This window comes from Quercus lobata, chromosome 4 (genome assembly GCF_001633185.2).
Source record: "Quercus lobata isolate SW786 chromosome 4, ValleyOak3.0 Primary Assembly, whole genome shotgun sequence".
NCBI classification, from domain to species: domain Eukaryota; kingdom Viridiplantae; phylum Streptophyta; class Magnoliopsida; order Fagales; family Fagaceae; genus Quercus; species Quercus lobata.
The window spans coordinates 36,161,184-36,173,499 of NC_044907.1; the positions used below are offsets into that span (position 1 = coordinate 36,161,184).

A 12,316-nucleotide genomic window follows, 5' to 3' on the forward strand; every position below is an offset into this window, starting at 1 on the left:
GAGGGGCAAGACTTGTCATTGATTTGTGTTCCATTGTGATACTTGTGGCTGACTCTCGATTGAGATTCATTATTGTGCAATATTTGAATCTCTATGTGTGTGTATGTATTTGGCAGGTTGAATTTGACAGGTTCTATATGTGTGTGTGGATCAGAAAAATTGGGATGTTCTATATGTGTGTGTATGTATCTGGCAGGTTGAATCACTTGGGTTCTATATGTGTGTGTGGATTAGAAAAATTGGCAGGTTCTATATGTGTGTGTATGTATGTATTTGGTAGGTTGTTTGGAATAGATTCACTGTATGTGACATTAACTTTTTGCTATTGTTAGCAAAACCTTTTTTTGCGATTGACTAGTTCGTTTATTTATTTCTTCCAAACAAATTTGAGGCAGTGATGATGGTCATTATTCAGTACTTTCTTTAGCTTTTACTGCATTCCTTAGTCTGCTGTGAAAGCAAATTTTGGGTTGAAAACACAGGAAAAACCCAAGTGGTCTGTAGCTACTAAGAGAGATGCTTACAAGTGCTGGAGCAAGAGAAATGGTTTCTATGCAGTATAGAGACCTTTTTGTATCAACACTCTAAAAGGTTAGAGCATTTATTTTTTTTTTCATAACCACCAGAAGTTGGATGCTAGCAGCACGACTCACAAGTGCTTCCTCATTTCTTGTTGCTAAGGATTCTCCTGTGAGTCCCACAGACAAAATATGATACATTATTTTGGTTGGCATGTTTCTTTGTTTGCTTGTACGGTTCAACATATGGGTGGCTTTATCATCTAATCACTGCACAAGTGTGATTCTGGAAATATGTATATTTTGTTGACATAAACATATATGCCTGATATTGGTTTACATCTTTGATAAATATATGGAAGCTTTGTGAACTGGGTATGGAATAGGTTTCTTTGCTGTTTATCATCTCTATTAGTTTACTGTCTCTTTATACCAGAAACTAAACTACACGAGTATTTTGTGGTTTGCATCATGGTGATATGAGTTGAGTAACTTCTTTGTTGTTTCAATAAGCACAAGTAGAACTCCAAGCTTCAATATAAAAGGAGTTGAATTTTACAATGGCCTTCTTCATGGGATTTACAAATATCCTTGTTTTGTACTTGTATTGTTATTAGAAAGTATATGTGTACATAATAATGAGCAAATGGTTGAGATACCGTGAAATTTCAAACGTAAATTGTGTTTGAGTCATTGATAGTGCTCATTGTCTTATCTTCCCTTTATTTTGCTTTAAATTTTCAAGTCTAATCATGGTCCAAATGCCAACAGACTGAGTTCAAGAGAATCACTTCACCTCTAAAGTACCAGACAAGATGTGTTGCTGCCTTTCCAGATCAGCAAGGTTTGTTGGTATGCAACTGCTTGTAATTTCATTAAGTTTAAATTGTCTATTTATGATTATTATTATTACTACATTTTTTTAATGGTTGACTTTGGACATTTCAGTTTTCTACTCCCTTATTTTGATAATTCTGCATTGCTGGGATGTTCTCTACTTTCCCAATATGGATAGTGTAATCTATTTGTTGAAAAATGAAAACTTTGTTCTTAGTTTGCTCTATATAGATGCACAAATAGTTGATAGAGCATATTTTTTTAGTGGAGTTTGAATTTAGACATTGATAGGTTAGGGAACTAAGGCTGATTGTTTGTGGTTCAATTAGGGTCTTATCTGGGGTAGGTACTTGAGAATTTTCTGGGATTGCCTATGTAGTCTTGTAATATATTGAATACATAATATTTTCTTCCATATATGCAGTCTGTGGCCTGGTACCTTTCTGTGCCAGGGGTATGTTTTTCCCCTGAAAACCTGATCTGAAACTCTCTCTCTTCCTGAATGCTCTAAGTTATCCTTAAATAGAAAGTGGTTCTCCAACAACTGAAAGAAACAAAAAAAAACACTTTTCTTGGAAATTCAAGAAAAGGGTTTGAAGATTTTCTTAGGAAAGTGACTGCCAGATTTGAATTTTAAGAAAAGGCTATGTGGAACAACAACAAGATGGGCTTTTCCATGCCACCACTGGCACGGAAGTTGAGGCCGATGATGCTGTCCCTGAGATTTTTTTTGTGCTTTCATATGGTTTAGACTAATGGGTTTTTTTCTGGATTCTGATTGATTGAATTGTATTGCAAGTTATCTTTGGTTTTTGGAATTTCCTGGTTCTTGAATGTTATTGATTTGGTTCTTGTTACGAAGCTTATCTTAAAAATATTGTGAGAAAAGAGAAGTAGTAATGAAGGAAACATTTATCAAAAAATTTGAAGAATAGCCACAGAGAATGTATCTGAACTGTGCTGATCATACAGATTTTAGAGAATGACCTTTCTTCCATAAAAATTGGATAGTTTTCATGTTTGAAGATTTCCCGTCTGGAATTTTTGTTATTTTCCATTCTGTATTGATTATATATATTATTAAATGTTTGTTTCTCCAACTGCAGTTGATAGATCGGATCCAAGAAAGGCAATTTCCTTGTAAAAAGGAAAAAACAAAATATTGTGCTTAAAGAAAGTGGTAGATAGTGGCGGCACTAACAAGAAAGAAAGAAAAGAGCACTGATGACACATTTCGTAGCAGCTTGGCTTTTCTTTAATCTGAGTCTGTAGTTTCTACTTGGGGTTTGTATGCAGAAACTGTGGGAACCAGCTCCTATTTAAAATGTTAAATATCCCATGTGTTGGACCACACTTATTAAGGGGCATTTTGGGTCTATATGAGAGCGATTGTTGGATTTATGGTTAACTGATTAATTCACCATTTCCAAATAATTTAAGTTTTTGGGACAATATGTAATTTATCAGAGTATATGAAACTTCTTAGAATTTTTTTTTTCTTCAAAATTTTGTCGTGTTAAATTGTTAGGGTTGATTTCTTTTTTACTGAATTGAATTCTCAATTTCTTATTCAAGTAATGACTAGTTTTTGTGCAGTTACAATGAAAATTTACAATTTTTATGCACCTGAGCATATAATTTTCATATGAGCATATCATCTTTCCTTAAGTGTGAATCATGAAAGTAATTACAAAGAAAACTGACAATTCCTTATCATACGGCTTCATATATGCCTCCTGGAACAGATATTACAGGACTAAATTTGCAGAGAACTTTTACCTTCAAAAAAAATAAAAGCAGCCACTAATGATTGCTATTCTGCCAACAAAATTTGAGAAGGTGATTTTGGTCCTATGTACGAGGTATCACTCGTTTAGCAAATGTTTAGCAAAACAAAAAAAAAAGGTATTACTCTTACATGGCTGATCCCATTGAGTATTGATTTTCCTGCTTATCCGATAAGGTTCGGTGCAGGGTGAACTACCTGATGGTACTGTCATAGCAGTTAAGCAACTCTCATCTAAATCAAAGCAAGGGAATTGTGAATATTTAAATGAAATAGGCATGATTTCTTGTTTGCAACACCCAAATCTGGTGAAGCTTTATGGATGTTGTATTGAAGGGGAGCAATTATTGTTAGCCTATGAGTACATGGAAAATAATAACTTAGCCCATGTATTATTTGGTGAGTATTATGTAATCTTGCTTAGCACTGAGCTATTATGAAAAAAAAATGAGATGAACTTTTTTCCATTGTTGTTGAGGGTGTGGTGGTTTTTTTCCTTTTTGATTTGTCTATGCACTCTATATATTGATGGAAGACAATTCTCAGTAGAAGGTGCAAAGCACCTGTGTTCTCATGTTGTGGCAAATTTTGCTGTGACTTCAGTTCTTGCTTTCCTTTGTATTGTTGCATAGGTTCTTAATGAATGTTTTCAGTCCCTTTTTTTTTAAGAAAATGGCAGATTAGTACCCGAGTTTAGTGACCTCGAGTACCAATCTGCATGGGGAAAAAATTAAACCCAAAAAAAGCCAAGGTACTACGCCTTTTTTTTTAATATAGGCAGACTGGTACCCGAGCCCAGGAAGTTCGGGTACCAATCTGCCTAATTTCAGAATCACCCAGGTATTTAAGCCAGGGTAATTTTGGAAATTACGCAGATTGGTAACCGAGCCCATGTAACTCGGGTACCAAGCTACCTAATTTAAACTTAACGTTGGCCTAGTACTCTCAACAAGATCATGAACTTAGGCAGATTGGTACCCGAGTTTCTTGGACTCGGGTACCAATCTGCATGAAAGATGGAAATTTGATAGTGTATGTTCAAACACGCAAAAACACAAGGAATTTCCACACCTTTATGGATCTTCATTTTTTTTCCCCTAGATTAGCGAAAAGCCTCTGAATCGATAAAAGAAGTCAACAAGAAAGAGCAAGAGAAAAAGGACCAAGAAAACCGTAAAAAGTTGATATTATCTCCTGCATTTTTTCCCATGAGAGCCTCTGAATTGAAAAATCAACCAAAAAAGAAAAAGATAACAGAACCAAAAACTGCAAAAAGTTTGTCATTTTTCCGCTCAATAAAATTTCCACACCTCACGTGAAATTTCAGATCTTTTGTTGTATAGATTAAGGAAATAGAACAAAGAGAACAAAAGCCAAAATAGAACCATGAAGTTCTACCGAAAAATAAAAATTAAAAAAAAAAAACAAAAAAAAAAAGAAGAAAGAAATTGCTACGGATGAAAAAGCCGTGTCTACTAATTGGATCTTTGCAAACCAGTTTCTTAACCCAGTTGCTATTCATCCCTCTATTCTGATTCTACAACAAGAAGAAAAAAAAATTCAATTGGAAAAAAAAAAAAAAAATTTAACAAATCAGAAAAACCTTCAGATCTATCAAACCCAAAAACCCTTCACCTTCAGATCTATCAATGACTTCTCTGCGGGACTTGAGCTTCTTGTTAGTGTTAATATGCCCATTTGCAACGCAAGGAATTTCCACACCTTTAAGTTTTTCTTTTTCTTTTTTCCTTTTACTTTTTGAGGTTGTTATGCTTGTTTTCTGGCTCTCTTTTTACTTTCAGATTTAATGCCCATTGCCACTGTGTTGATGCATGGATCAGTGCAGGGAAGAGCAATGGAAAAGGTCAAAAAAAAAAAAAAAAGACGCGAAAAGAGAGAGTTACAGAGGGGGCGGAGAGAGAAAGAAAATCCAAAGAAGAAGATAACATTTGTGAACTAAGCTAAATAAGTACGTGGTATGTTTTCATTGGCTAAATAATTCTCAAAGTCTCATCAACCCAAAGAAGCAAAAATTTTTTAAAAAAATTCACCCAATGTACGGGTGTGGTGGGCCTATAGTTTTTGAAATTGGCAGAGGTACGCTGGGCCACTCCTGGGTACTTTGCAAAGTACCCGAGTCCACCAAACTCGGGTACTCTGCTAGTGTAGGAAGTCTGCTAGTACCCGAGCACGGTGGGCTCGGGTACTTCACAAAGACCACCACCCAGTAACGCAAACTTGGTTGGCGTTAATTATTATTATTATTTTTTTTGATTGACGAAAAATTAATGTACAATGAAGCCAACGTTTTTTTTTTTCTTTATTTTTGTCATGAGAATAAATAAAATCCAGTTATATCAGGACATGTAAGTTCCCACAGTTTTTATAAAGTGTTTGTAGTAAAATTACAAATGTCATGTCATTTTTTCATTAGCCATATAAGTATTATTTTTATATTGTACACACAAACTTCCACACACATTATTATTTACACAAATAACATTATAACAAAAAATAATGCACACAATCAATATTACATATAGTCTCATAGACATATAATATAAAGAATAATACTACAGATACAAACTGTCAATCACATTTTTTTACAAAGTACTGTTGTGGTGAGTGATTAAGCTATTATGAAAAAATGCATATTAATGGTACGCCTAAATAAAAACCAATAACAAGTTGGCCACATCAACATTTTGTACAAATTGTTAATTATGGTTGTACAATTACTCTAATATAAATTTATGATAGAGTGACACTTACAATCTACAAACACTTATTCTAATCTTCAAACAAAAATGGAAAAAAAAAAAAGATAATAAAAAATAGCTATAAATGAGCATTTGATCTTCCAAATTTAAGTGAAATTCACCTTTTTTTTTCCTGCCCACTTGTCTGACGCCAACCACTAACTTAAGGCAAATGGTACCTTCTGAGTCTCCCTCACTAGCTTACTTGTAGAATTTATGACCATAATGACTCTTGCACTAACATCACAAGTCCATGTGAAGAGTCAGTTGTTGCCATGTGAAAGATTACTGAAGCTATTTACAATTGTTGGGTCACCATCTGCAGATGAACTGTGTCAGTTTTTTCCATTGAAGGCAAACCATTTAACCTTTGGGTCCTGCCTATTGTATACATAGAGGTAAGTTAAATGTTTTGTCTGATTGTGTGTGCATGTGTGGTTCGTATGACATTATTTTTGCATGACCACAGTTCATGAGTTGAGTTTTTTGCAAGACCCTGCGTCCATGTACAACTGCTGATATATATATATATATATAACTTACAAGTTATCTAAACAAATGGAGCAGAACTATATTGTAACAAAATAAATTGTAAAGAAACAATTGCAATTAGAAGCATTTTTTTTTTTTTACCTAAAAAGAAAGAAAAAAAAAACCATTTCATAATTACTAATAGTTGAAAGAGAGATAGTAAATCCATAAATTATTATATGCTTTAGAAGAATAATACATATAGTTTAGACATGTACTTTGATTCCTTTTCCTTCAAATAAATTAAGAAAAAAGAAATCATGTATAAGTTTTTTATTTAATTTTGTGAAATCTAAAAATATAGCAAATACTTGTAAAGTTGTGTATATATCTTGCTGTCTGATTGCTTCTCACAATATGCCCCATTCAGCATTTACTTCTCTATCCTTCTAAATATTTAAAAAACTTAGTTTATAACAAAAATTCAGAATTTAAAATTGTAAAAAAATTTATACATAACTATATTGTTCACATTCATTTATGAGATAAGCAAGAAAGGCAAGTGATGTGAATAGTGATATTGGTAAAGAAAATGAACGTCTATACAATATCAAAATTCATTTGGGGGGAGCCACAATTAACATAAACTATATCTAAATAACAAAAAACTCAAGGAGAAGAAAGAAATTTGTATCATTAAAACTTATATTTGCCTATGCTTTGGGGAATTCATTTTATATTTTATGTTTCTATGTATTTAGTTATTCAGATGTAAAAGAATTCGTATCATTGTCATTATATTTGCCTATGCTTTGAATCTTAAATTTTATATTTTATTTTTCTATGTATTTTATTTATTTAGATGTAAAAGAATACTATGTCATTGTATATTATTTATTCTATAATTTACAAGTTATCTAAATATTAAATAAAACACAGTTTTTGTTTACAATTTGCTGGCAGCCAAGTATTGTAATTAAATATATTATAAATTATAGATATGTGGTTAAAACGATTGAAAATTATTTATATCTCTATACAGAAAGTTTAGGAGGTTGAGTTTGAATATAAATTGTTTTTATCATACGTCATCTTTATTTAAGTGGTTATAGATGATGACAACTTTTATATTGTTAATAACAGGTCGGTGATGGATTTTCACTTTTTCTATGTGTACTACGACGGGGAGATGTATTATCATGAGTTGCATGGGTTGTCATACCAAGGCTCGAACCAAAAGCAAAAATACGTTAAGGTGAAACATGGGATAGGGCTTACGAACTTGCAACGAAGAATATTGAAGGCGATGGGGTTAGACCACTCTAGGCATAAGATTTCCATCGTGTATCGAGCACCTCAATGGGTTGTAGACACACAGGTTTTCTACAATTCACTACAATTATTGGGTGGCACCGAAGTGAAGATGATGTGGGAAATGGTTGCACAAATGGTGGCTCGAGGATTCATTGCTTCGGATCTCTATGTCACTGTTGAGCCCGCCACAGTAGAGGCTGGAGAGGGTTCGGAACATACTGTTTTGGATGGAAGAGTAGATGAGCACATCGAGTCAATACCAGAAAGATCTTATCAAGGGTGTGTAGAGAACACAGGAGATGGGTTTGGCAATGAACCGTGGCAGACATTTGCCCATGGGAACTCAATTGAGGAGGAGGAAGGGCCCCAGCAAGTGCATGAAGGAGAGCATTTACCTAATGATGAGCTCCATAGGGGCACATCCGACAATAACCCTAATGATCACGGACTTGGTGATGATGCAACCCATATCGATGTTACTAGGGATGACTTCGAGGAGCTCCTAGATACCATGGGTGAACATGAGGATGTTGATCATATCGAAGATGTGGTTGTAGAAGAAAATAGAGAGACATGCCCCGGTCCCGATCCTACGCCGGAATGGTTCACCCAAAACACTTAGGATAATATGTTTGATCCATCACCGGTTATGCAAGCGGAAGTATTACCATGGACGCCTGGGGAGCAGCCAATTAAAGGGATGGTATTCGCAACTAAATTGGCGGTGCGACATGCGTTGACTTGGTACGCAGTGCGAGATAATTTTAGCTTCAAAACTGAGCATTCAGACTCAGAGAGGCTTATGGTGAGTTGCGAGGATGATTCCTGTCCATGGTCAGTCCGTGCGATATGTTGCAAGGGAGACAATATCTGGAAGATCGCAAAATGCAAGGGCCCCCACACGTGCGACAAAATTTAGAATGCTCATGATGGTCGGATGATTGATTCGGTGTTCTTATCATATGTACTTGAGCGCTATATACGAGAAGACCCTGCGTATAAGATAAAGAACTTACGCCACGTTGCTTTGGCAGAGTTACAACACGAAATATCTCATTACAAGGTATTCTATTCTTTAACTTGCATTATATTTTCAATACAACATAGAGACATCAGTCTTTTGGGAAGTATAATCATGATATTTTTTTTCCCAAAACCCATGAATACTTTATATTATGAAAATTGAAATTGAAAAAAGAAAAGAAAAAAAGGAATGCGGAGCGAAGAAATAATATAGTTTTACAAGTCTTGATTTGTTTTCTTCAAGTTTCTTTATTTAACTTGTATTAATTTCTAACGTAATCATTATGGTTCACATACAAGGTATGGGATGCCAAACAAAAGGCCGTTGCATCTATATACGGGGATTTTAAGGAGTCTTATGCGGAGTTGCCGCGTTTCTTGGCAGGACTGAAGGACGCAAGTCCGGGTACAGAGTATAAGTTAATAGTGGACGATAATTATGAACAGGGAACCTGTACATTCAAGTCCGTATTTTGGGCATTTTGTCCATGTATTGTTGGGTTCAAGAAGTGTAGGCCTGTGATTAGCATTGATGCAACCCACCTCTATGGAAAATATAAAGGGAAATTGATGATTGCAATGGCGACAGATGCTAATAATAAAATTTATCCAGTAGCCTTCGCCGTTGTCGAGAGCGAGAGCACAGAGACTTGGGGTTGGTTCTTGGCTTGTATAAGAACGTATGTTACTGACCGGAGACACCTGTGTGTCATATCTGACAGACACCTTGGGATACAAGCTATTTTTAGAGACAATAATCGAGACTTTTCCCTGCGGCCTCTCATGACAGAACATCGTTACTGCCTTCGTCATCTATGTAGTAACGTCAACACTAGATGGAACAATGAAACTTTAAAGAATCTAGTATGAAGGGCAGCAAGTGCTACCCAGGAGCGAAAGTTCAATACCACCTTCGAGTTAATTGAGAATGTCAACCGGGATGCGCACCAATATCTAAAGGATGTGCCCAAAGAGAAATGGGCTCTAAGTTTTGACAAGGGTTATCGTTATGGGGCAATGACGACAAACGTCTCTGAGTGCTTCAATGGTTTTCTAAAGGGTGCTCGTAGCTTGCCCATTACGGCAATGGTGAAATACACATGGTTCAAATTGAATTCTTACTTCGATGATCGTCGCAATAAGAGCATAGCACAGTCAAATTCGGGACAAAAATGGACTAAATATGCCTTGCATATCTTCATGAGAAATAAGGCGAAGGTGGAGCGTCATAGGGTGACAAGATTGAGCGCGCAACAACAATCATATCAAGTAGATACACCGCATAATCCAGAGAGTGCTGGACATGGGGATCACACACATGGAGTTAATTTGTTGCAAAGAAGTTGCACATGTCAAAAATGGAAGTTGTACAAGATACCATGTTCACATGTCATTGCAGTTTGTATTAGGTATCGACATGATGCAGAGCAATACATTGACCCATGCTATAGCGTGGATGCACTGTTTCGGAGCTATGCTCCCATTTTCCCTGCGTTGAAAGATAGATTATCATGGCCGGATCCTGAAGAAACTCGAAGGGTCCTCCCTAACCCCCGATTGATTCGAGAGAAAGGCCGCCCTGTCTCAACACAAATCAGGAATGAGATGGACGAGAGTGGGAGACGGCCGAGAACCACACCGTGGAAGGAGGGGGGGAGGAAGGTGCAATGCGGGTTGTGTGACCAAAAGGGGCATAACCGAAGAACATGCCCTAAGCGGAATGAGGTACCGACAAGTGGTGGTGTCGCAGACTAGGTACGCTAATTTTAAACCGTGGCATTCTTCTAAATGCAACTTGAAACAAAATGCATGCTATATGCCATTCAATTATGTATTTTTATAACTTAAGAAAGATTGGAAAAAATTTGAAGGACCAACTATGACATATATCGTTAAAATATCATCGTTGCTTGTGTACATGTGGTTCATTCCAATTAGTCTCTTGAGGATGCATACCCAATTCCAAAGTTTTGGGACTAAGACTTTCTCTTCTTATGCTTGGTGTTGATGACTGCATTATTTATAGTGTTGATTTTGTATGTGTTGGATCATTATGTGTAAAATGCTAATGCCCATTTCTTACAAGTGTTTTTCAATCGTATCATCCATTGGATTGAAACAAAAAATAGGATATGATGTGAATGAAGTGATAAGTATTCAAATTCAGCATGCTGAAGTCCCTATTTTTGCAAAATATTTCAACAATTGATGGTATTCTAATTAACTCATTTTCCCATTTATCAAGTGCTGTCATTTATCTACCACATTGTTAAAAAAAGTTCAAAAAAGTAGGACTTGTTTTGATTTTGTGTAATTATTAGAATGAACTTCCAGATACTAATACTATAGTCTATTTGTTTGATATTACATCATGAGCATGACTACTAGGTTGCTGATTTATCTGTTTCTGTTGTTTTCCAAAGGATGCTTCTTCACATCGTCTGGAGGCTTGAGGAGTTATGAACACCCCCTTAATGAGGTGAAGCCTGTGCCAAGGTGGAAATTTCTGGTCAGGTGTGTGGTGTAACTTTCACTGTGGATGAAGAGTCGAAGAGGGAAAATGTCGGCATGCCAAGAGTTGGAAGTGCTGCCAACTGCTCATCTAACTACTAATATTGTTATAGTTTCCTTTTATGGCATGGCTATCATTATTAGTGGGCCTTGCCTTTGATCTCCTTTTTGTTATCATACTACTCTCATCTTGAAAGGCTTGAAATGCTTTTATGGGTGCTTAGATTTATATCCTTTTTAGTACTACCAAAGACATGATTTTATGTTGCTGTACATGTTGCGTAATGTCAAACTAAGCCAGGATCTCAAGTTTGATACAAGAAATAATATGATTGCCCTTCAAGACTAATCAATGGTAGATTTCTATTTGATATTTTTCTCCATTTTTATCGCTTCTTGAATCAGGCTTTGATGATGATAATAATTTCGGTCACATTCTTGATGATAATCAGGGCAGCTAAAGCTTTTCAATGCTTTCCTATTGGTCTGATTCATGATTTACAACTTTAAAGTAAATCATCACATGACGGATAAATACTGAGATACTGAAAGACGCAAAAAGAAAAACTGAAAGAAGATACAAAACCATTCTAATTAATTCTTGCCAATTCAAAAAAAAAAGAGAATTACCCATGTACTGAGCTTGGTGGACTCGGGTACTAATCTGACAGTCATTTTTTTTCTGTTGTGAAATTTGGACTGGGTAATTCCGGAGTAGGCAGATTGGTACCCGAGCTTGGTGAACTCGGGTACTAATCTGCCTAGTTTTTTTTTCAGTTGTCCCAAGTAAGTTCTGGAAATAGGCAGGTTGGTACCCGAGCTTGGTGAACTCGGGTACCTTGTGAAGTACCCGAGTCTAGCAAGCTCGGGTACCAACCTGCAAATGAACAAAATACGACTGGGTACAATGTTGACAATTTTGAAAATTGGCAGGTTGGTACCCGAGCTTGGTGGACTCGGGTACCTTGTGAAGTACCCGAGTCTAGCAAGCTCGGGTACCAACCTGCAAATGAACAAAATACGACTGGGTACAATGTTGACAATTTTGAAAATTGGCAGGTTGGTACCCGAGCTTGGTGGACTCGGGTACTTCACAA

At 36.0% G+C, this 12,316-nt stretch overlaps 1 protein-coding gene and 1 long non-coding RNA gene across 2 annotated transcripts; both read left to right on the forward strand.

Moving 5' to 3' along the window:
* Window positions 1-263: 263 nt before the first annotated feature.
* LOC115983647 lies at window positions 264-2,497 on the forward strand. Its single transcript, XR_004090138.1, has 3 exons — window positions 264-591; window positions 1,290-1,370; window positions 2,462-2,497. It is a non-coding gene; the product is annotated as an uncharacterized LOC115983647 (long non-coding RNA).
* Window positions 2,498-8,313: 5,816 nt separating this feature from the next.
* Window positions 8,314-10,463, forward strand: LOC115985107. Its single transcript, XM_031108075.1, has 3 exons — window positions 8,314-8,490; window positions 9,009-9,388; window positions 9,581-10,463. Exons 1-3 carry the CDS (start codon window positions 8,314-8,316, stop codon window positions 10,461-10,463), a joined length of 1,440 nt encoding a protein of 479 aa, XP_030963935.1.
* The last annotated feature ends 1,853 nt before the right edge of the window (window positions 10,464-12,316 follow it).